General features: G+C 40.5%; 1 protein-coding gene across 8 annotated transcripts in view; it reads left to right on the top strand.

Moving 5' to 3' along the window:
- elavl4 (ELAV like neuron-specific RNA binding protein 4) overlaps positions 1 to 5,441 on the top strand; it is an 89,324-nt gene extending 83,883 nt beyond the window's left edge. For 6 of the 8 annotated variants that reach the window (XM_030083459.1, XM_030083453.1, XM_030083452.1 and 3 more), the window contains 2 exons: positions 1,822 to 1,860; positions 4,653 to 5,441. In XM_030083459.1, the coding sequence (XP_029939319.1) occupies positions 1,822 to 1,860; positions 4,653 to 4,980 (367 nt within the window). In that variant the 3' untranslated portion in view covers positions 4,981 to 5,441. The remainder of the gene's footprint in view (positions 1 to 1,821; positions 1,861 to 4,652) is intronic. The other 2 variants (XM_030083454.1, XM_030083455.1) reach the window with 1 other exon arrangement.
- Positions 5,442 to 24,822: the final 19,381 nt, after the last annotated feature.

Genomic DNA, 24,822 nt, shown 5'->3' with positions numbered 1-24,822 from the left:
TGAAGTAAATCCGAATGGTTATAAAACATTTTAAAAGATGTGTTTTCTTTTCATTCCGTTAAAATAATGTTTTGATACACACAGATCTGCGCATGCGCAGTGCTCCGCGGAAGGATATACCGGAGCACAGCAGTAGCAGCTATAGACTCCGCCGCTGTGCTGGGTTCAAATACCAGCCGGGACCTTCTTGCTGTGGCAAGAGCGCTAACCACTGCGCCACCGTGCGGCCCATGAAAATAATTGAGATTTGAAATTATAACGCAATTCAGTAGATCCCTTTTTAAAATCATACTTCATATTAGCATGATTTATTTTAAAATATGAAGTGCTTGTCAACAATTACTTGGCATCCTGGTGTTAAATTGTTCCTGATTAGAAGATGAGTGCTATGTTATCTTTAACAAGCAATTTAAGTATAATTTAAAGCATTAAAAGAACTGGCATTGCCATGATCATTATAAAAGTGATTTTTTGAAATGTTGAAAACACTATTTTCTTAATAGCAAATCAAGGTGTCTGAGAGTTAAATTTGCTTAGAAAGGGTTAGAACATGAAAGCTGTCGTGCTTTGTGTTCAGTGCATTTTAAAAGGTTTGGTAAATATTGTTTATGCATGTGTGTGTATGTGTGTGGGCAAAATAGCAGCATTGTACTAAAGTGAATGACACAAGGAGAAAGCACGCTGATGTTTGAGCCAAAGTCAGACAGTTTGCAGTGTTTTCAGGAGGAACGAGGCGTCACTAGCCAGCTGTTGCTCAATAAGACGTGGCCCCTGTCCATTAGGCCAGAGGAGTTAATAAGACATGAGACAGGCCAGACCCAAGTGAGGAATGAAGGTCATTGAGTCACCAAACAGACTGCATCCATCCAAGTGGGCCAACATTTCATACAGCCTACAGACAAATACAGCACATACGCAGCCTGCTTGGGCTTTCAGTCACACACAGACACACACACTCACGAGGAGCTGTTCGTTTGCTGACTATGAAAAAACTAATCCTTCTCAATGGATGACACCCTCTGACAAACAAGCAGTCATTCCACCTGACTTGTTAGCACTTAACAGGTTGACACTGACCACGAAGAACGACGTTCACAATTTCATGGCTAGTTTAACATTCAGTTGTGTTTTTGGTGTTCCATTGCAAAGAAAACCTATGAACCATCATCACCTCTCTCACTCACCATCATTCAAATACCAAACCATTACACTGACAGAACTCTTTATCACTCTTTGGTCATCTCAGCTGTACCCTCAATCGAGTTAATGCAAACTAAAATCTGAGATTTCTTGAAGGGAATCATGTACCTCTAGAAATTGTATGATTACCCACATGCAATTTCTACTCAAAAAATTATTTGTAGCATTTGACTGGACAATCATCCAGGTGTAGGTTGTTCTTAAATGCTATGGTCATGCCCTGCCTGCTGTTTAGGATTCTTTACTACCTGTAATGCTAAACTGTGATCAGTCCACTCCTGTAGCCTTGCATAACAACTGAACGGTTGCACCTCCAGTATTGTCAACGTGCCTGTAACACTCTGCTCTGGCGTTAGCAAACGCAGGGCAACGCTGCAGCCAATGAAGCAGCTCCGCTGTGGATCGAGTGAGTGCAGACTTTACTGATCGTACTGTAGATTCATTAACTGATGAAAGCATTTTCCGGTGGGGCTCCTCAGTGTAATGGACCAACTATAGATGGGTTTGTTTGTTCTTGAGTGAGGAGGACCATGCAGTTCCTACAGGGACTTAACATTAGTTCCATTGAGTGAGTCGACCATCTGCCCACCATTAACCCCAGAACCCTCCTTCTCTTTACAGGCTGGACAATTTGCTTAATATGGCCTATGGCGTAAAGAGGTAATTAAAAACTTCACCCAATGCCAGATGTCCATGTTGACTCAATGATTTTTCAATATCTTTTTTTAAGTTCCTAATTTTTTGTTTTTTGTTTTTTGTTTTTTTTCCTTGTATTTTTGCAGTCACTTTGCGTTTGATGATTCGTTCCAGGTCAACTGCATCTTTGGTTCTTTGATTTGTTTGGTTTTTCTCGTCCGCTTGAGTTGGCATTGAAACCCTCCCAACCAACTAAGGTGTTCCAAAAAAAAAAAAAAAGTGATTTGTTTTTAGTGGTGATGAATTTACTTTGTTTTGATCATGACAAGTGCTGGTGTTGTTTGAATTGTTTTGGGTTATTTCTGTGCACTGAAAGGATTTTTTTCTATCGTGTAAAATTCCTAATTTCTAGATGTGTGTTGTTGTTTTTTTCTACCGGATTCAGGTTCTCCGGCCTTGTTACTCCACAACTATAGCTTGGAAGCGGTTTCTTTTTCGTAATAAATGAAAAAATGTGTTCTTATTACCATTAAAAGTAAAATGTGTTTATTGGCAATCATCCTTGTGGATTGATTAATCCTGAATGTTAGATGTATTCTTGCAGTGCAAACCATGATGATATAAACTACATATATCTTCACCTTCTTGGCAGTACTAACACAGATCATGAAGTGTTTAGTTAGGACTTGAGATAAGGCTGGATGAACCTGGATCCCTGCTGGAAACAGAAGTGCTGTTTCACTGCAGACAGTGCTAGCTTTGCTCGGCTCTGCTCGAATTCCTTCCTTTTGCCTCCATGTTTCATTTTGCTTTCTCGCTATCATAGGTATTATATAAACCCGAGCAGCAGCCACTATGGTGACAGATGTTTTGTGTGCCGACAGTGGCACATTGCATGTTTGAAAGCTCAGAAGGCCCCATCTTAGCAACTCAAAAAGAGCTAAAGTTTCCCTGAAGAGAATTTTTTTAGTTTTTCTCCAAGGTTGTGGTACACCTAGACTTTGTCAAATGCAGAGATCAGGACTTTGAATACTGACGCACTGATGCATTTTCAAGATTAACCTTGAGTAATTCCCCTCTCCAGTTAGTGGTTTGCTCGCATTCTGTGTATTTTTAGATGAATCGTCAAAATAGTGTCCGAATATGATGCCGTAATTGCGTAGCATGTTATCAAGTGTTTTGTTTTTTGTCTTTCTCCCCCCCTGTGATATGAGGTTATTTATATGAAATGAAAGAGAAGAAAAGTGTAGAGCTGAAAACAGTTTAGCTTTAGAAAGGACCAAATAGATATCTGGCCAGCTTCTCTGTTGCTATGCAACCCCTGGTCTCGACTGTAACACGGGTTAGTGTTTGGTCCCACTCTGATGGGTACGTTTGCATACACGTTTATACCTATAAACACACGTACAAGCAGCCCCCGATCCTGCAGCAGCAGTGTCAGTGAGTACCTCAACAAGGCCTAGTAGCTTTGGGTTTGCTGTCATAGAAGTGTCATGCTTACAGCAACAGAAAAAAAATGTTATATTAGAGTCTTCTAGGTAATATATTTTTATTAATCTACATTGTATTATATGCACATTTGAGTTAAATTCAAGCATCAACGTCTAATCAATTCTAAAAGACTGTGCAGCCATTGAATGAACCACCCCCGGCATTGTATTAACATTCTCTACAACTGCAAAGGCAGGAGGCAGACTGCACGACCAAAGTCATGCAGGAAGGTCGTAGTGATTGTCGACCAGTCACTGGAAAGAGAAGGCTGAGGGCCCTGAGCAGCAAGCAGCGCTATCGATCAGTGCCACGAGTTCTGCAATAGAACAAACCAAAGTACCCTGCGGGAGGGGGGAGCGGGTTGAGGAATATACACTTTGTACCTTAATGCCACTGGTCTGTAGTGTTTCCATTTCTATTCAGTTTGCTCCCTCCTTTTTCTGAAAAAAAAAAGAAAAGAAAAAACGCTTTCTCTGAGACAGCTGCAGCAAAGCGGAAATCTCAATTAAAGCATTCCCAATAATGCCTATAGTCGTTTTTTAGAGAGAGGTGGCATAAAAAAAAATGAACCTTTTTATCTCATTTACCTTTTATTTAAAAGTGGGTTTTTTTTTTCCCCCTCCGTTCCCTTTCCTTTGAGCGGAAAGGCAATTAAGTGAAGTCAACTGAGGATTCAAATCTCTTGCATCACAAGAAAAAGGAGAAGATTATGAGGAAAATGAGAACAGATTTAGCAGGCTGGTGCATGATCTTTGATGAATTTCTAGCAATGGTTTAATTCAACAACTTCCTGCAATTTAGTACCTAAAGGAGCCACTCAAGGATTTCGTCTGCATCCCCTTCAGTAAAATTAAAAGCCCAGCAGGCTCGGCACTGCTGTCGTTTCTGACGGGATACCTATTAGAAGGGAGGAGCTCTCGGATGACAGCAGGAATGCAGACGCAGATTTGTGCATATACATTTCAGTGTACATGCACACACACAAATACACACATACACACACACACAAACACCTATATATTATGTGCATTTGCAGTGCATCTCAATCTATCTGACCTGAAGAAGTTTGGGCTTGGAGATCATTGTGTTTGTGGTTAGATTGGTTGTAGAAAGAAGCATATCTTTCAGGTGAAATTGATTTGGAAGAAGGGTTCAATGTTGAATTGGCAGGTGAAGCAAGATTGAGACCAAGTATTTCACAGGTGTAAGGACATTTCAAGTGCAGTAGATACAGACACTTTTTGACGATATGCCTTAACCCATGAAGTTAACACTTGCTGTTTTTTCTCTGTCCTCTTTCCCTCCTACCCTGCTTCTTCTCTCAGGTTTTCTCCCATCACCATTGATAGCATGACCAGCCTGGTTGGTATGAACATCCCCGGGCACACAGGCACTGGTTGGTGCATCTTTGTGTACAACCTGTCCCCAGATTCAGACGAGAGTGTGCTCTGGCAACTGTTCGGGCCATTCGGCGCAGTCAACAATGTCAAGGTGATCCGTGACTTCAACACTAATAAGTGCAAAGGCTTCGGATTTGTCACCATGACAAATTACGACGAGGCAGCCATGGCCATTGCCAGTCTCAACGGCTACAGGTTGGGCGACCGTGTCTTGCAAGTCTCCTTCAAGACTAACAAGACACACAAGTCCTGAACTTTAGCAGGTAGAAGCAGTTGCCCCGCGACTTTGTCTGCTCCAAAGTTGCCCCCAATCCCCTCCTACCCCCCACCTCCACCCATCCTTTAGGCCCTTCAGTCACTACCACTTCTACCACCTTACAGCAGCCATCTAACACAGCAAACTCCAACAGGAACACAAAGCAACCGAACAAACATCAAACAAATTGAACTAGAAATGGCTTATATTATAACTTTGGACCTATAAGCCAATGTTGCCTAAGTATTACAAAAATGAAATGATGAAAAGTTTTTGGAAGCTCCTGTGATAATGCAGGCTTCTCTATGTTGTATATTCTTTCTGTTTGTTGTGATTGTTAAAATGATTTGTTCTCTTCTGTGTAAACAGTAGCAAATCTCTGTATCCCCTTATTTCAGAGAAGAGAACATCCTTTTTAGATTGGAACCTTTTCTCTGTCTTAATTCAGGATTTGTTTTTTTTGTTTGTTTTTTGTTTTTGTTTTTTGTTTTAGTTTTTGTAAATCCGGATCCACTGTCGTTAGTATTATATGCCTCCCTGTCAGTGAAAGGGAGGGGGCTCTTTTTTAAATTGGTGAATCATTCATTCATTTTTAGTGTGTTTTACAAATTTCCCCTTATTGATTATTAATGGGATTTCACCATCCCGGATGTAAAAAAAAAAAAAAGTTTCTAACATTGTTTTTGTTTTGTATCGCAAACAAAACATATTGTCTTTCCTCACTGGGGTTCAGGGAGATGGGGCGAGGGAGGGGTTGGGTTAGCTTTCCTGATGACACGTTCAGTAATTTAAAAAAACTAAAAAAATAACACTGTTGCCAAAGAGAAGATCTCTTTGCTTGAAAAAAACGCGTTTAGAAAAAGATAAAAATAAATAGAAAGAAGATCTATTTTTATAAATGATAATTAAAATAATAATTATTGAAGAATTTTTACAAGAATCTGGATTTGAAAAGAAAAATATTTTGACTGGCTAACTGGGGGGGCTGGGGTGGGTGGGAGGGGGCGCCACCTTGTCTTGTCGTTCTGCCGTGGTACTTTATAAGATCACAGATTGTTTGTTTTTTGGGGAATCCAAGTTGGCAATGATTTTGTAGATGGAAGGATTTGTGAAAAGGGATGCAAACTGAGGCAGGTGATTTTGGTAATTTTTCACATGTGTACTAGTGCGTAATTATTCAACAGCGATACCCAAAAGGGAAGGGAAAGGGGTCTTTCCAAGGCCTAACCATCCTTATAGTCCAGAGCCCAAAGCAAGAAGACCCTTTGTTCACTTGTTTTCTTGTTTTCTTTGTCATCAGTCGATATGAGATATCAGTAAATAATTATATACACATATATCCATTTAGAGAGCATAATATACATTATCTATATCATTTTCTTCGCTCTGCGTTTGTGAACTTACATTTGAGAAGAACTTCCTTTTAGCTATCAACAGTAGGTGCTATACTACATTATTCACATATCTTAAATATTCAAGTTTGTTGTTCTATGTGTTGTTTAAAGGAAAAAAAAATACTTCAATGTTGGCATTGAATTGAGCTGCTGTTCTTTGTTTAATATTTGTTTAATGTCGGCCCAAATATCTGGTGAGTCCATTTCTTTCCTGAACAACCAGATTAAATGATTTCGGGGCCTTGTAAGAATCACTGAACAAACCCTTATTTTGTGATTTTTTTTTTTATTTATTTATTTTTTTACCCTTATGTTTGGCTTGCTGACTTTTAAGTTACTTGCTGAGCGTGAAACGTTTGTCAAAACTTAATGATGATTAGCTAGTTCTGTTAGTCTAGATATTTGTTTCCTTAAAAAGGATCTATGACAACTGTGTCTTTATTTGCTGTGTACAAATAGATGATATATATAAATATATATATAGTCTACATTTGTTTTACAATATCTACTGTACTATCTGAGTTGTCACTGTTCTTTTGTTTGAGCTTGTCTTTTTCATATGACGATTTATTATGAAGTGGTGGTTCAGTTACTTAGAAAAACTTGTGAGGAAACTGTTCAATTGTTGTCATGTTGCTTGTGGAGAAAAAAAAATTGGATTAACTTTCAGTTGAAACCGCGGCAAAAGATACCGAACAAAAGCTTAGAATATAGCTGTATTTGTTTAACAGTTTATTTACTTATCAATTTTTTAATCTATTTATTTTTTCTATTTATTTGTATTTATTATATATTTATGAATTTAATAATTTATCTGTGTATTTATGTATTTATTTGTTTCATTGTCTGTGTATTTACGTGATTCTGGTACAGGGAGGGGGGCGTTTCTGAGCAAAAGGGAACAAAGCGACTAGTGGAGAGGCTCTTCCAGTAGTCCACTGCACTGAGAGAACTTTTAGTACGTTTGTGCTTTGTACCAATATATCAAAATTACAATATAAAAAAAATCTAAAAGTCAAGAAAACTGAAAAAAATGTCTGGAGGGTTAGGGGACGCTCTTCCCTTATTACTAGAAACAGTTACTCGCTATGCATAACCTAGTTAATAGTTAAATTTGCTATTGCTTTTTTCTTGTCTTGTTAAGATGAAATCTTTAGATCTTTTTCAATAAAGTTTAGTCTTAATAGAATGTTATAAACAGTTGTTCTGGTTCAATATAACCTGTGATAAGTTTGTGTAGTTCTAAAAAGCCACTCCGTCCACACCCTCCCTCCACTTACTACCGCTTTGTGATGAAACCTTATGCAAAAATGTGGGTCTGAAGGCATAGTTTTCAGTTTTCAATGAACATTTTATACAACATTCAGCTTTCAGAGGCTTGGGCAGATAAATTTGAAAACAAATTTGCTGTTTGAGGGTCATTCATTGCACTGGACTAAATCGGTCACTGAAGAGTCAGAACCTATTTTTAAGATTATTCATCATGTTTTCAAATGACATACCAACAAATATTTAAAAATGAGAAATTGTTACTGTTGCACACCAACTGTTATTTGCAGCAGTTGTTGCTATACTTAAGAAATACTCTGGAGGTATAAAAAAGGGGATTGTACCAATTCTATATTTTATATACTCTAATATGATATATATTATATATTTTGAAAGGTGAAAGGTAAGGGACTGGTTCCAGAAGTATAAATATAAGGAATTGGATTTTTTTTGTTTGTTGTTAAGACTTGAAAACATGAAGGAGGTGTGTGGAGAGCATCCGAAACACTCAGACGCATGCTCGCATTATACATCCTCCTCTCTCACACCTCACTCGTCTGACAAGCCGGGTCATCAAATCTCATCAACCATCATCAAGTCATCGTTCACCCACATGCATAGTGTTTTTACATCATAACGGCAACAAACCAACCCATTATCCCACCGACCAACCAACCAACTAACCAGACCCCTTCATGCTCCCTGCCGCCGTCAGGGGCTTGAATTATGCAACGACCCCAGTAGAATGTTCTGATGTGTGAACAAATTTCCTACACTGTACGACTTTTGAACTCTTACGATGCGTGCCTGTGTTCCGCCTAGACCCTGTGTACACAAGTGTTTGTGTATGTGTGTGTGTGTCTGTGTGTGTCTGTGTGTGTGCGCGCATGTGCGCATGTTTGCAGGCATGTTCCTTTCTGTAACTGTTTGTCTGTTGTGCAATTGTCCACACATCCCTTCATACCAGTGCGGAGTACATCCATGTCTGTATGTCTTTGTGCAATTCTGTGTTTTTAGTTCACATTTACACACAAGTGTGTGTCTCCCTGAATGCATGTGCGCACATGTGTGGCCGAGATAGCGCGAGTGACTGCTGAGAGGTGAGCGTGTGTGTGTGTCTGTGTGTGTGCATGTCAGGGCGTTTGAAACATGGGGCTGCGTCACCTTGCTCTATGCCCAACCCCTATGGCTCACACCATCCCCAGTAGCGCCTTATAGTGGCAGCCTGCCAGTAGGAACAATGCAGCCAGTAGTGGAGGAGGGAAGGTGAACAGAGGAACTAGGCTCTTCTTGTCAGTTTTCATTTTCCTCCTGAGACGTGTTTGTTTACTATCTGAAAAATCTATAAATGAAATCTTTAAAGACAAAAAAGACGAAAAAATGTTCACAGGGCCCCATGACCGCGGCTCTCTCTACTCTCTCTTGCTTATGTTATTACTTAACAATTATCAATGATGATTATTATGATTATTATTGCTATTATTCTTAGTATTCTTATTCTTATTATTAATCCAATTACTGCGATGAATGACTTCATGTTATCCTTGCTAGTTTAGGTCATTTCTGAAACTGGAAACAAAATAAAAATCTTGCTGTAAATGTTTGTTTTTTCTTTTTCATAAAACTGTTGTGTTTGAATTATTTGTACTTTTGAATGTTGGGACAATAAAATGAGGTGTTAAGAGCTCTGGTGTTTGTTGTCCTGATGAATGAGACATTTCATATACATTTTGTATGCAAATACAAGAGTCAACCTCTTTTGAGTTTACTGTCCGCCTCAATTTCAGCTTAATTGGCTGTGAAAAGATGGAATAATAACCGAATGTTGACAACTCCAAAAAGTTCATTTAATGGCAGAAATAGGTACGGTATGTTCGGTATTTTTTATGAACTGTATTATGATCAGTGGAAACAGTTCTAATGGAGAAAAATGGAGTATGAAATCCTCAATTGATGTGTTTCTTAAGACTAATTTCTTTAAAGACAAAAGACTGCAAAGTGTGGGTTTTACAATCACCTTCAAGTCTGAGTAAACGTGAATACTTTCTCAGTGTTCAGTTTTTTCAAGAAATAACTGCTTATTTGAGCTGATTAAAAACATTCATTCACTCAGTAAAGGAAATACTAATTCGTCACAGGTTGATACATTGTTCATCCTTTGTCTTTCAACATGACGCAAAATCTAAAATTAGTTTTTCCAGACAGCAGAACTGAAGTCGTAAATCACAGATTTAATCTGCGTTCGCAGTGACCTTTTAGCTACTGAGGGACAGTCGCAGCTGTGCGGGTGTATCGCCGCAGACATAAAACGCAGCACTGATCTCAGCCAGCCCTCTTAGGTGCAGCAAAAGGACAAGAGGGAGGAATCGGGTGGAGCCACATCACTGAGATCATACTGCCCCCTGCATCTCCACTGATAACTCGAATGCCAGCTAGTTACTTCTTACAGGTGAAAATCAGGGGTTTTTGTGGTGATAGTTTGCTTGTCAATACGACAATTTCAGTAGTACAAGGACGTCTGAATTTAAATACTACAAAAAGAAAATATGACAGTATACTGAATAAAAAAAAACGACAAATGGCTCAAAAGTAAAGTTTTTCCAAATTAAAATAATTTTAAAGAATGGCAAGTTAGTGCAAGATTGGTAGATGCAAAAAGCGTCCTGCAGCAGGCCCTGGCAAAGATTTATGAAACCACACAGATATATCATTATTATTATTATTATTATTATTATTATTATTATTATTATTAATATTATTATTATTATTATTATTATTATTTATAGTGATAATGAATGTTATTACACCATCATACCTTTTAAAATACAGTTTATGTTGTGGCAAGAGCTTTTTCACAATATGCTCATTTTTCCTACAATCCAAGATAAAACCATCACAGTGTTTGGCGACTGTTTCTGTAACTTTGTCATTTTAATTGCCCCTTGAAAATAATGGTGGGATCGTATTTTGTTTGGGAAATTCTAAACAACTCTCAGATCAGCGGAAAAGCTGTAACTTGTTGAAATGTTAATCCTTTTGAGCAAATCCTATATATATATATATATATATATATATATATATATATATATATATATATATATATATATATATATATATATATATATATATATATATATACCCAATACAATGTTCCCTTGGAAGTCATATATATTTTTCTAAAAGCAATGTTTTAGGACTCAATTCAAAGCTCAGAAAAGTCTGTGGAGCCTTAGATCAAGGGGGGGTGGGGCCGATCAGCAGGCCAAGGGGAGGAGAGTATAAGTCTCCATGGAGCAGGATTTTCTAGAGAAGTGGAGCATTTCAACTTGTTTGGTTGGAGTTTGAAGTCCATTCATATATTTCGGTGAAGATATTGATATGTCAGCATGATGATAATGCGTTTGTTTCTTGCAGAATCAGGGAGCGGGTGAAGTGTGAAGAATAAGTGGGAATGGATGTTTTTACTTGTATCCTCACATCATGATCTTACCAGAGTTATTTTGAATGTACTGAAGTTTTTACCAAGAACCGTAATGAGAAGTGCATCACAGTCTGGATGAAACCAAGAGATGGATGAATTTTTCTTCCATCAGGTATGATGAATCTGGAACAGAGCTCAGCATTGTTCTTTGGATGATGAAAGAAAGTCTGGCGGATGACTGATATGGTCATCACTGTTCAAATGACATCTGTTTTAATACCATAGTTGTTGACAGTTGTAGAGAAGGAATGACTTGACCTGAGAAGGTGAAGTGAGGCTAGTGATGGGGAATAAGCAGACCTGGTGTGGGGTGCCAAAAAGGACATCTTCGGTTTTAGAGCTGCTCTTCATCCACATCACGACTGTGGTGAGCGTCACTAGTGGTGGAGCTGCAGAGGACTTTTTGTTTTTAATATTTAGTTGTGTATCCACTGTGATTCCAGACTCCATGTTGATTTTTGATGTGACCAATTGGCAGAATATATTTCTTTAAATTATTCAACAAAGGGTTCTTTACTTTGTGGGGAAAAACACCTAAATGTGTATAATGAGCATTAGGGTTCATGATGTGTGACAACTCTGAATATTATTTGGATTTCAAATTAAACAAAAGCTATTATCGTTAATTGCCGACACAATTCTGATACAATCATAGTTTTCCTAAGTGAATATGTCAAACTAAGGCAGACCGTGAATCGCAGGTAAGAGAGTAGAACAGCTGTAACCACAAGATATTCAGTAATAATCGCTTTCATCGCTTATATCAAACTGTCAACAACCAGGATTATCGAAAATAGTCAAAATATCACCTTTTATGTTAAAATGGTGCTTCAGCAGTATTTACCTAATGATTTCAGCGTAGCGTAATTAAAGCCAACAGATGGCTGTTTAAACCCCTGCGAACACACCTGAGGCACAGTGGATGCAGGCCATTGCTAGTTAATGCTAAATCTGACTGAAAGGACCAGGACAGAGAAACAGGAACTCCGTGGCTAGGTTGATGTTACAACAAGCCCAGAGAAAATTCAGTAATTGTAGTTGTTTTATTATTTAGTCATTGTTGTCAGATACTCTTACCTTCCTGCCAAAAGTACTGGCAAAAGTACTGGCAAAAGTAATGCATTATTCCCAAACAATTCCAATTCAGGCTTCATAGGAAGAAGACAAAAGAAATAGTAAGGTACAGCTTTAACTCCTCAGCTATTCTAAGCAAGCTTATAAGATTCGTTACCATAAAAATGGTCAGAAAAATAGAAACCAGCAGGGAAATGTACACTATAAATAAATGATGGTTGTCTGTGGATTCCAGTTGTCAAAGTAATAAGTGATGTCCAGCAGCACAAGCTCCGCTTTATATGTTCGTAATCAAGTTCCCATTAAAGAGCATTACAGCAAGCGCAGAGGTTACGGTAGCGGAAAGACTGATATGTTGAACCACTTTTGACTTCCCTCTCCTGTTGTAAGCAAATTAATGATCCTCTGCTCTCATCAAGGCCAAAGTAGATGAGGACGTTCTGCATCTGCCGTGAAGTTCCCTTTGAACTGACCATCTTGGCGGTTTAGAAGTATTAAAACTGCACTCGACACAAAAGTGGATGATTTGTGCTTTGGCATGGGCTACATGAAGGAGTCAACAGCTTTCACATTACTGTTACTCAGATGTGGATAAAACAAAATTCAGCATGACGGAAAATATCTGATGCAAACAAGATGCTTAAATTGCAAAGGGAGCGAAAGTGCTCTCGTTACTGAGAGTTGTTAGGTTTAATATGGCTCAGTTCTCACCATATTCTGTCACCAGGTGCAACCATATGATACTGCCTCTCAGTTTCTATATAAACCACTTTTCATCTGTCTGGGTGAGAGCTGATCACACTCACTCCATGGTGTGAATGTCAGCATCCTGCCGTGCTGTGATGTAGACGGCAGTTCTGCCAAATGACAAGCATGAGCCGCGCAGTCGGAAGCATATTATTTCATAAGGAGCTACTTGTCTTTGACAAATCTTCCGTAGTCAAATGTGTGCAGTGGGGGAGTTGTTTTTGCCCTCTAGCTCTCCTTGAAACACACTGGCACTGATGGGGTAACTCTGCACACCTTCTTGTCCCTCAAACAGTCTAATCAAAAGACCCTCAACAACCTCAAGGTGTCGTTCGCTTTAATCTACATTTTGGCATTACTGCACTGATCGCACTGGTCAGACTTCCTGTAATAGTAAAGTAAATTCCACAAGTTGTATAGTTTGCTTTCAGTGCATTCACTGCTTAAAATCAAATACTGTTTGAATAAACATTGTGTCTTTATTCAACAATTGTTTGGTGATTTTCACATTTTCTCTTGATAACAGTGTGAAGACCCTGTGAAACAATGTCCAAGTCAGGTATGGCATTTAGGAGGTGTGGGTGGAGGCTTATATTTAGGGCATGTTCAGTTAATTAAATCGATAATTTCCATGAATACCTTCTCAAAAAAAAAAAAAAAATCTCATATTGCTGGTATGAATTAGATATTCTCACAATCTGAAGTCAGTTTTAGCATCTCTGCCTTACCTTACCCTGTTCCTGGCTGACAGTCACACACATACACACAAATACACAAAGTATTAGCAGAGAGTAAGAGAGTGCTGTTTAAATCAAAGTGAGTGAATGTCTAGGGAGACAAATCCTTCACAAAATGTGACCTTTTTGGTTACAGTCACCATGTGTTTTGTTTTGTTTTGTTTTGTTTCAATTACAAAACATTTTGTTGGCCACCTAACTTGTTTCTGTTCAGCAGGTCACTTGATGCTGTGTTTGGATCCGAAAGAGAAGCAGAGGCAGCTTCTCTTTTCTGCTGTTGAAAACGTGTGAATGGCGATGGCACTGTCAGCACTGGTACTTCCTTGGAGAGCAAGTGACACTCATCAGGGTATAATAAAGCACCGGTTTTCATTTGGGAAATTTATGGTCCCCGAGGGCTTTACTTGCAATCTGCTCTCCTGTGAAGTCTTTTAATTTCACTGTTATATTTCCAGCACCATGGGATCCCAGTGTTTTTGCTTAGAGGCAGTATTTTTTTTTTCAGTACACACAATCTGCCGCCATGTTGTGACGTATGTCAAGGCATCATAGCAGTCCACAATGAACCAGCATAGCTGTATACCGATGATGAGGGAGAGCAGACCACTAGTTATCACAATATTAAATAGTGATGATATTTCTTGTTTAAGTGAAAAGCTGTCTCGTGGGCATAGGACAGAAATCTGTCAGACTGTGAGCTATCTAAACCTATATATGCAGGGCCGGTCCTAGGCATAGGCAAACTAGACGGTCACCTAGGGCGCAGTGTACAGGGGGGGGGGGGGATGGGTTCTTCCGCGTTCCATGCATGCGGACTGATGCCTGTGCCCTCAGAGAAAACGAACTGTGCGAACTGTATGTACATGACCAAAATGGCAACCAAGAGAAAGCAGAGGGAGACACAGCTCCTGTGTCTCCTGTATTTAGCCGAAGAAGAGGTAAAGAACAAGCGTCAGTACAATGTTCGGTGGCGGTACTGGAGAACACTCTGGCTGGTGCATGCGCGACAGACTCTGGCGCATGCACGATGGATAAAGCCACTCGGTGCATGCGTGACTAACGCGCGGACTCGGTGCATACGCACAATGGTCAGAAAATCTGGGTGCAGCTCGGATGTCCACGGATTGGTCCGCGTGGACCCTAGCAGACTGGAATTCATAACGATTTTTATGTCACGAGGACCAATGCGCAAAGCGCACCTATGCGGACATGTGACGCATGGACGAGCCTTAAGACCAAGTCAGAACAAGTCGGGTACGCTGCTGGTAATCATCCCACAGTCTCCGGGCTGACCGTGTTGTGTGAACCTCGGCTTATCTCAGGGTGGAGTGGAAGCACCAGGGCCAGCAGATTCGCTGGTAGCACCACCGGGGGCCCCATGAAGCCCTAACACCACAAGTCACAGGCTGAGGGTTTCACGGGGAGAATCCCTGAACCTGTGAGTCAGATCAGTGCTGGGATTGGATATGGCGCAGAGCTTCTAACCTACAAATCCCCAAGCCCATGAACCTCCAAATGAGACGACCCACTTAACTTAAGCATAACATTAAGCAGAGGAAAAGAAACTCATGAGGATTCCCTCAGTAGTGGCAAACAAAGAGGAAAGAGTCCAGTGCCGAATCCCTGCCCAACAAGTAAGCGTGGGAAATGTGGCACATATAGAATACTGCTTACCCAGTGTGGCTTGGGGCCCCGAGTCCGGATGGAAGCTCAGCCCATGGATGGCGTGGGGCCAGTAAAGGCCCCTGTCAGGCTGGGCAGATCAAACACATAAACACTGTAAACAATACTGTTATTGACGTGTAAATGACATGCAAGATGATGCAATCAGTTTATGGCACATCACCGGCACAGTCCTCAGCTATCAGCTCCCTTGTTGTGCCCTTGCTGTATTTTTTTTTTTTTTTTTTTTTTTTTGTGTCTGGCTCCAAAAATCCAACATGGCAGCCTCCATCCTGGCTTCATTTCCTGAAAGTAGAAGCCAACAGGTGATGTCATAAATGCTATGTTCATCTTTCTATATGGTAATAGTGCAGTTAAAATAACTGAGGTCATTACTAATTTTTTTCATTGCCCATGATTTTATTCAGGGAATTTTCTATCTGTGCTTCCTGTTTGGTTCTGCTGTAGCTTTAGTGCTAGCCAATGTTTTTTGTTTTGTTTTTTGTTTTGTTTTTTAATATTGTCAATGTGATTACTTCTGCGACCACATAAGGGAACTGTGGTCTTGTTTTTCTTCTCGTCTGCTTTCAGATGGGAGTGCCAGGCTGTGTTTGCAGAAACGGGATGGCTGGATCATGATGATTCCTATCACTGGCATTGCAGGCTATCTGTCTTCTTCCCAATGAGGAACACCTTTATTTCACTGAACCTCAGACCACTCTTGACACTAGCTCTCTAACCAGCCAGGTTGTGAAATGTGTTTTTGCTATCTGCAATGTTTACTCCCGTTAACGTCATTTCTCTCTGTCTCCAGTTTGAAGACTGGCCAGCCAGCAATCCTAACTTGCTTCCATATTCCATCTCCGGCTGCCTGCCTCTCAACAACCTGATCGCAAAGACTGCTCTGAATCTGCAAACCCTGTTCCTGGAGAAACTCCTTCAAATCTGCACACTCGCTTCACGAGGACTCCCTCAACTCCACAAACCAACTCCGGAAGACTTGCGCTGGTCGGTTCACACAATCCCAGATCAACACTCAGATCTGCAAGACCAATCTTGGAGGACCAACTGGACTCTCTGGACCTCAGGACCAAGACTCTCAAACCAAAACTCAATTATTTTTAATAAACTTGCTCGAACACCTCAACCTCTTTCTCTGATTGCTATCTGCAACGGAGCCTCAGACCCTCTGTAGCAACTTTTGCCAGAATTTTCCGCTGCTGTTTACCGTTTGTTTTTTCCCTCATTTGTGAAATAGTGCCTTCCTTTCATCAAACATTTTCAGCCAAACTCTGCATGCCTACCAGAAGTGTATCCCTCTGATGGGACTGCATGTAGTTAAACCCACTGGACTTTAATAAACTAACTAAACTCACTAAAAACAGGCCAAACGAACATGTACACCTCTGTTCGTCTCAAAAAAAAAAAAAAAAACTGGTGTAACTTTAGATAAACTTCAAGAGCAAAACACTCAATGGACTGACCCACACAGCACTGACAGGTACAATAATGTGACACTGCAGCACTGCTGCAACATTTAATTGGCAACCAACTTGTCCCAAGTCATAACACCTTTAGTTTCAGCTGTCAAATCTTACATTACAAAGTCATTTCATTTCACTTTGTGTCCTTTTCCTTATAAGATTAATATTGAAAAGTATTTATTTCCCTCTTCAGCTCTGAGGAAAAGGGAAATTCAACTTGAAAGGTTTTACTGCTCTAATAACGTTGATATTTGGATATTTAAGAGGTTACTCGTTGGTCTAACTGTAGTTACTGTTTTGTGACACCTGTGGTCTGAGTGTCTCCACCATTGTACTATCGACAGGAAACCATTAGAAACATGTTTTCACGGTCCGCACTCCCAGCCCTGCATAGCTACAGGTGGGTGTGAGCTTCGCAGTGGTGTGTGAAGTTCGCAGTAATCAGCTAATTGGACTCACTTACAACAGGGAGAAAATCATCCTGGTTTCTGTCACCATATAAACCAGGCCAGAGCAACAACCAGACACCGGACTGTGATCTACTATCTCCTTGGTGCTCCCTGGCAGCATTCTGCCCTCTCCAGTTGATTCCTGCAGCTAAGTTCCCCACTCCCCTCCTGAGTGTTGATTAGTTTCAGCTCCTAGGTCTGTATCTGTTGTTTTTTCCACCATTTTGGCTTGTGTGTTTATTTGTTTAAGATCAGACAGATTTTTGTTGTATTTTTTTACCGACTTGATGCTTCAATGTTCCTGCATTTTCAAGATTCATGAGTTTAGCGACTTTGCACGTTTTTATTGTTTTGTTTTTTGTAAATGGTCATGTTGACTTTTTATGGTTCAATAGTACTGCTGGCTGTTCCCTCTCACCAGAGTCCTATGCTTTTGGAGGTTCTAAGTTTTGAAAATAAACCCTAATTTAGATTTTTAACTATCGCTGTGCTGTGTTTCATTACTCTGCATCTGTTTAGTTAAAAATGGTTTCAGTTGGTTTAATGCCATGCATAATTGTAAATTGTTTTTCGCAAAACAAGGTACTTGGTATTAAAATAATAATGAAAATTCTTATCATGCAAAATGTGCTCCTTAATCACTAGTTTTTACACTATAAAATCAAATATTTGTTTGTGTGTAACCTTGAATTCCTGTGATGTGATTAGTATAAACATGAAGATTAACTTTCACCATTAAAGTACTCTATTGAGACATAATCATGCCTTTACTATGGGGACTCTTTATTAGTGAAGTCGTGTCATTGACCTGCAGTTGCTCTATAATCAAGCTCTGTTACATAGTAGGGTAAGTGCTGACTGTGCTACGGTTAATGGAGCATTACAGTATAACAGAAGGCATGTGCTCACTGTTGCACTGGTTACTCTGACGTTTTCCTCTGAAGATAAGTGAGTAGTGGAGGTTTTTACTTTTAATGCAGCAACCACACTGCAGCTGCACCATGACAACCTAATAATCTGAACACTTTCAGGTGTCAGATTCTAACAATTGAATTATACTAAGTTTTGACAATATCAAACAATATTAATATTTCACTGATAGGCTACTCCAGAGTGAAACAGACAGATTTCCAAAACATTTAAATAGAGATCAAGTGAACAATAAAATCAGAATGTACTAACGAATGTACAAATACAGGGAAATTACTGAGCGACATCAGGCTAACTCTACTGGTCCAAATGTCATTGGTAATTATATTGCTGGTGTTGTTCTCACAATCTTTTGTCTCATTTTGATATTTTACCAGGACATAATTTACAGTCTGATTTACTTCTGTTATTCTAATTAGTATTTTAGAATATCCATGCTGCAGACTTTACTCATGCTCTGTCATGTTTCTGTGGGCAGCATTGGTGCCGCATTCTATGACGTGGCACTTGTCCGTTTTTTTTTTGTTTTTTTTACTTGAGAATTATATTGTTCCAGTGACAGAAAATCAAAAGACAATATTACTACCTTTTAATCACGTTTTGTCACAGTATTGATGCAGAATTGGCCACACCCGCACCATAGAAACATTTAAATTCAATACCCTTACTAATTTATTTGCAAGAGTACAACTTACTTTACTTGTACTTGTGCTCGTGTGGCCATTAGGTGACTGTGGCGACCAGCATCCTGAAGGTGGCTCTGTCCTGGGCCTGGCGGATAAGATCGGGTAGTGGGCGGTCCTCTGAGACTTGTTTCAGCCAGGAAAGCCTCGGACGGCCGCGGGGGTGCTTCCAGTCGATTGGCGGACGGAGGGTGGCCTCGGCGACGATTGCTTTGGCAGGAATGTCATCGCTAAGGCGAGAGACGTATCCGAAGAGTTGTAGTCTTCTTCCCTTGATGGTGGTCGAGAGCGGTACGGGATCACCGGCTCTGGCGTATACAGGCTCGTTTCTGTCGTGATGAAACTGCCTGATGCCGAGAATATTGCGAAGGCAGTTGCGGTGAAAAGCGTCTAGTCGTCTTGTTTGTTCATGTGATAGTGTCCATGTTTCACTCCCGTAGAGGAGAACGGGGAGTACAACTGAATTTAACAGGCTTATCTTGTTAGGTAATCGGATGTTGCTACCAAGCTATCCGATTAGCTACCAAGATACGCCTGTTAAATAGCAACATCCGAAGAGTAAAAAGCAACGTCAAATTAACTGAGCTGTTTTGTACATTATGCAGCAGTGCCAAACAGGACAGGACTTCATGCAGTCCATGACTGGACCAGCAGATGGTGTGTAAATGGGCTCTTGGGAACACCTGAGTCCGTCTCAGTTTGCTTTGATGTGCAGCTCTTTTGCCTTTCACAAAGTGGCCCTTGCAATGATGAAGACTACAGCATGATGTTCATCCTAGAAGGAACAGGCAAAGGCAAAAACAAATGTGATGCACTAAAGCTGACCTGCGCATTGCAATATTTACTAAATATTATGCATTCAGTACGCAGAACATTTCATCTCAGATTTTATTTACTGTGTATGTGTCCCCAAAGTAAAGACATTTCTCTATTTATGTTGTTGATCTTTGGGTTTGTTTTGTTTTGCTTTTGTTTTTTCCATCATACTTTTCATTTTTCATTGTTTTGTTGTTTTATTTACATACTAACACCTAACAGAAAAACTCTCTCTCCCTTGGTCTGATCCAAGGGGAACTCGAAGAACAGACTAACAGTTGCAGAACAGCACTCCTGCTGCCTTGAGCTGGCGGGGATTCAATGTCTTTCTCAAGGGCACTTCTTCTGGGTAGATTCTTGTCATCACGAGGGCATTCTCCAGTCACAGTGTGGTTTCCCAATAAAGAAAACTGCCAGGACAGATAGCAGCAGTAGTAATGACATCCTTGACTCCTGCCTGCTCGCTACTCTCTCTCTCTCTCTCTCTCTTTATACCCAGTAACTAGACACCACCAGCTCATGCGGGCTAGAGCTGCTGTGGATGAGCTCTTCTGAGGAGCCGTGAGTTCGGCCTTGGCAGAAGCTCATGTGAGCGGAAACTGCGGAGCTGGAAATCCCAGCGTCATTTCCTCAGCTTCTGTACTGACAATAACAAGCAACTTCTTCTGATTAGCTGTGTGTGACTGCTATCAGAAATTCCAAAAAAAAAAAAAAAAATGTACATAGTAACAGTATATCTGTTTGAGGAGTAACTTGATGGTCAACTGTGATTTTAGCATGGCAGCTTTGGAAAAAAAATTCAGAATGCAAACAAAAAGACAACAAAAGTTGAAGAGAAGTGAAAAAAAGACACTGCTGGGATGTTTGAGTGTGAAATATACTTGGTGATATGCAAGTATACTGAAAAGCAATCAGTATGAGATATGGAGACATTTACAGTGGTTACAGTAACCTCTTTGGACCGCACAAAGGTGTAGTGCAGTTTACAAAGCCTTCACTTATTGTCAACTGATACATTATTTTTCCACAGATTGGAAGGATGGCGTAAGAGGGGAGGTCAAACACACAACTAAATGTTCACGACAGGATTATCCCTTCACTGATGGCAAAGGGCTTTTTCGTTTTAGCAATGCAGTTAGTCACTGAAAACGAGGTTCTCAGTGCAAGCACATTTAAAGTGGTGGTATCTGTGCCATTTTCTATTCAATGATTTAAGTTCATTTTTACTTGTCATTATTTGGACATGTTTAATATTTGCATGCTGCAGAATATCTGTGATAATATTATAGCTGCATTACTGTTATAATTTCTATTTTTATAATTTGCATTTAGTTTAATGTTAGATTTACCAGGGTAAATTGCCAATAAGAATTGACACTGGGAATGACGTTTGGAGCTCACGCATTTATCGGATGTAAAAAGGCTGTGTGTGTGGTTTTTTTTTTTTGTGAGAGATTCATTAAAGACGGGGGCGAACACACTGTTTTCTACCGTTGTTCAAACTTTAACACGAGTAGACTCGTTCTTTCCGTCTGACTGAGTGGTTATTTCAATGAATCTCAGGAGAGAAATGATCAAGAATTTAAGAACAGACATTTAGCCACTACATTAAGTAGAAAACAGTCGCCAAGGGTGAGAGAAAATACGAGAAAGCCGGAAGGAAACTTGGTATGCGTGCAGCACGCGTGGAGGTGAGAAGCCAGCCGGCCGAAGGAGGAGGAGTGCGGCGCTCACCTACGGTTTCCAGACGACTTTGGTGATGATGGATGAGTACAAATACCTCGTTTGAATGCACGGATAAGCAATGCTGAAGCCCTCGCAAGTAATGATGAAATAACAATGATTTTTGCAGCGTAAAAACCCGACGTCAAGTTGACAGTTGCACTGTAAAAAATCTACGCCAAGTAAAGTGGCTGATTCATCATATTTAAAGTTTCAAGAGTTGTTAAGTTGCTAATTAAGAAGCTATACAAGACATTTTGAGACACGTGCTGTTGTTAACAAGTCATATCAGCTAAGAAAAAGCTCACATTTGCCTCTGTAAATGAAACCTTAAATCTTCTTTTGGAAAACTACATGTTTTAAGATTAAAGGACAGTTAATTTGGATTTCAGAGGTTTGATGGCGTTTGCTGAGACTTATGTAACTTAAATAGCCATTTGAAATGTCTGAAAAAAGCAAGATGGAGGGCGATGTCGTGCTAGACCCAAAAAGAAGGATCAAGTTAACCCCAAAGGCATTAGCAGAGAAACTTGATAAACAAATGACTCTAAGAAAACGTGTTTTAGCGGGCCTTGCCTCCAAAGCAGCGGAGATTGAAACTTTAATGGGCAATGATTCCAATGCATTTGTGGTGGAAAAGGATCATCTGTGTGAATACTCAAAATTACTGAATGAGTTTATTGAAGTGAATAATGCAGTTAGAGAACTGTTATCAGAAGAAGAAAGAAAAGCTGACCAGCAGTATTGGAGTGAGCCCAATCTCACAAAGTATGAGAACGTTTCTGACCACGTTGGAGCACTGGATAATGAAAGTAAAAACAGCAAGCCAAGGCCGCTCATGAACAGGCTGTTAGTGAGCAGGCAAGCTCCACAAGTGAACACAAAAAGGAGCCTGCTGCTGAAGAGGTGCATTCAGATGATAGTGTGTCCATGGTGCAAAAGACGCGTGTTTCAATCGCAGCACACAATATATGCAGTAAACACTCCAGGGTATCCAGCGTGTCATCTCGTGCATCGTCTGCACGTAGAAAAGAGGAAGCTCACAGAGCAGCTTTACTCGCACGTACAGCAGCACTTGAAAAGAAAGAGGCACTGCAATTGGAAGAGGCTCAAATGGAAGCACAGCTAACAGCTCAGCTGAAGGTTCAGAAAATTCAGATAAAGACTGAAATGGAGACGCTAGATGTTGAGACTGCTTTCGCAGAGTCCACAACAAAACTACGAGTGCTGGAAGAATATGAGAATATGGGTGATGGGATGAGTTCATACCTTAAAGAGAACATGCATGTAGCCACAACCATCCTACCTGATGCTCCGGATGTCAAACCAAAATCGACCAGCCATCCCCGAGTTATCCCAGATAACACTGCACTTCATGTTCCAGTTAGGCACACGCCTTATGTGCAAATGAAGAATGAAACCGACGATGTTGCAGGCACACGTCTTGGAGCAAGGCAAGTTCAGCTCGGTGAAGTGATATTGAAACAGAAGGATATCAATGAGATGTTAGTCACGCAACAAAACTAGCCAACTTACCTCAACGAAAAGTCCCTAAATTCAGTGGCCATCCTCTTGAGTTCCTGCCGTTCCTGAGGGCGTTCGAGCTCATCATTCACAGTCGGACAGACAACGATGCACATCGTTTGTATTATTTGGAACAATTCACCACAGGTGAATCGAGAGAATTGGTGAGAAGTTGCCAAAACATGAACGCACAACAAGGCTATCAGGAGGCAAGAAAGCTCTTGACCTATCACTATGGCAACGAACAGAGAATAGCTGCGGCCTACATTGACAAGGCTGTCAAATGGCCTCAAATCAAAGCAGAAGATGCTAAGTCACTTCACAGCTTCTCTGTCTTTCTCACTGGGTGCAACAATGTTATAAAGGACTTGGAGTATCTTGAGGAAATGAACAGGCCAAGCAACCTTCGGATCGTTGTCCACAAGTTGCCCTTCACGCTTCGCAAAAGATGGAGAGTGGTAGCTTTCAACATTCAGGAGAAGGAAGGAAGAAGACCAAACTTTGCTGATCTTGTGGAGTACATCAACAGACAAGCTAAGATAGTGTCAGACCCACTGTTCAGTGATGTCAGAGACCCTTCAGATGTCAAAGAAAGTGTCAAAGAAGTAAATTCAGCGCTAAACCTGCAACAGGGTGACTGAAAAGAACCACTGGCCTAGCTACAAGTGTAATGCCAGCCGATGATTCCTCTGAATCAAGAAAGATTAAGCAGACTGGCAATGCATTTCAAGAGCCATGTTTGTACTGCAATAAGGGACACGCTTTGAATACATACAACAAAATCGAATAAAGAGAAAGTTAAATTCCTTAAAGGAAAAGGACTTTGTTTCGGGTGTCTGACTCAAGGGCACATGGCAAAAGACTGCAAAAATAGAGTCACGTGTGAAATTTGAAGCAAGAAACACCCAAGTCTACTTTACACGAAAAGAGAGGAAGATGATAATCAAGCAACTGCCAAATCTGAGAAGTCAAGCGAAGACTCCACCAGTAAACATTCAACTCTACAAGAACAGGTGTAATCCAAGAGTGAACTGTCAGCAGTCACCGGGGCCGGAGGCAGCGACTGTATCCTCTCCACTGTGCCAGTGCACGTCAAATCCAAGAGAAGCAACAAACATCATAGAAACGTATGCGTTCGTGGACTCAGGAAGTTCAGCAACATTTTGCTCCGAAAGATTGATGAGACGTCTTGGTGTCAATGGTAAGAATATTCAAGTGCTACTCCATACCATGGGCCAAGAGAAGCCTATTTCCTGCTTCATCCTTTCAGATCTAGAGGTGTGTGGTCTCACAGAGAACAAGTACATCAGTCTGCCAGATGTTTACACCCACACGGACATACCTGTAATGAAAGAGAATGTTCCAGTAGAGAAGGACCTGGAAAGATGGCCGTATCTGCGGAATCAAGTGCAGTTACCAAACGATCGACGCAGATGTGGAGATGCTCATCGGAATGAACACTCATTCTACGATGGAGCCGTGGAAGATAATCCGCAGTCAAGAGGATGGGCCTTATGCAGTAAAGACAACCCTCAGTAGGGTAGTGACCGGCCCTCTGAAGAAAGACAATGACCACAAGTCAAGTCACTATAGTCATGGTGCTTCATTTAACACAGTATCGGTCAGCAGTGTGGACAGCATGCTGTTGCAGCAGTACAGTCACGACTTTCCAGAGCAAGCCTGCGAAGAGAAGTCTGAAATGTCTCGAGAAGACATTCAATTTATGCAGTGTGTGACTGAAACAACCAAGAAAATTGATGGACACTACTGCATCGGAATGCCTCTGAAAAACAAAGACGTTGTGATGCCGATCAACAGGTGTGTTGCAGAGCAACGAGCATTGAGCCTGAAAAAGAAACTTGCCAAG

The sequence above is a fragment of the Salarias fasciatus genome, chromosome 23 (assembly GCF_902148845.1).
Source record: "Salarias fasciatus chromosome 23, fSalaFa1.1, whole genome shotgun sequence".
Lineage (NCBI taxonomy): Eukaryota > Metazoa > Chordata > Actinopteri > Blenniiformes > Blenniidae > Salarias > Salarias fasciatus.
Note: the sequence above shows the minus strand (reverse complement) of the source record. Positions and strands in the feature narration are given on the sequence as shown.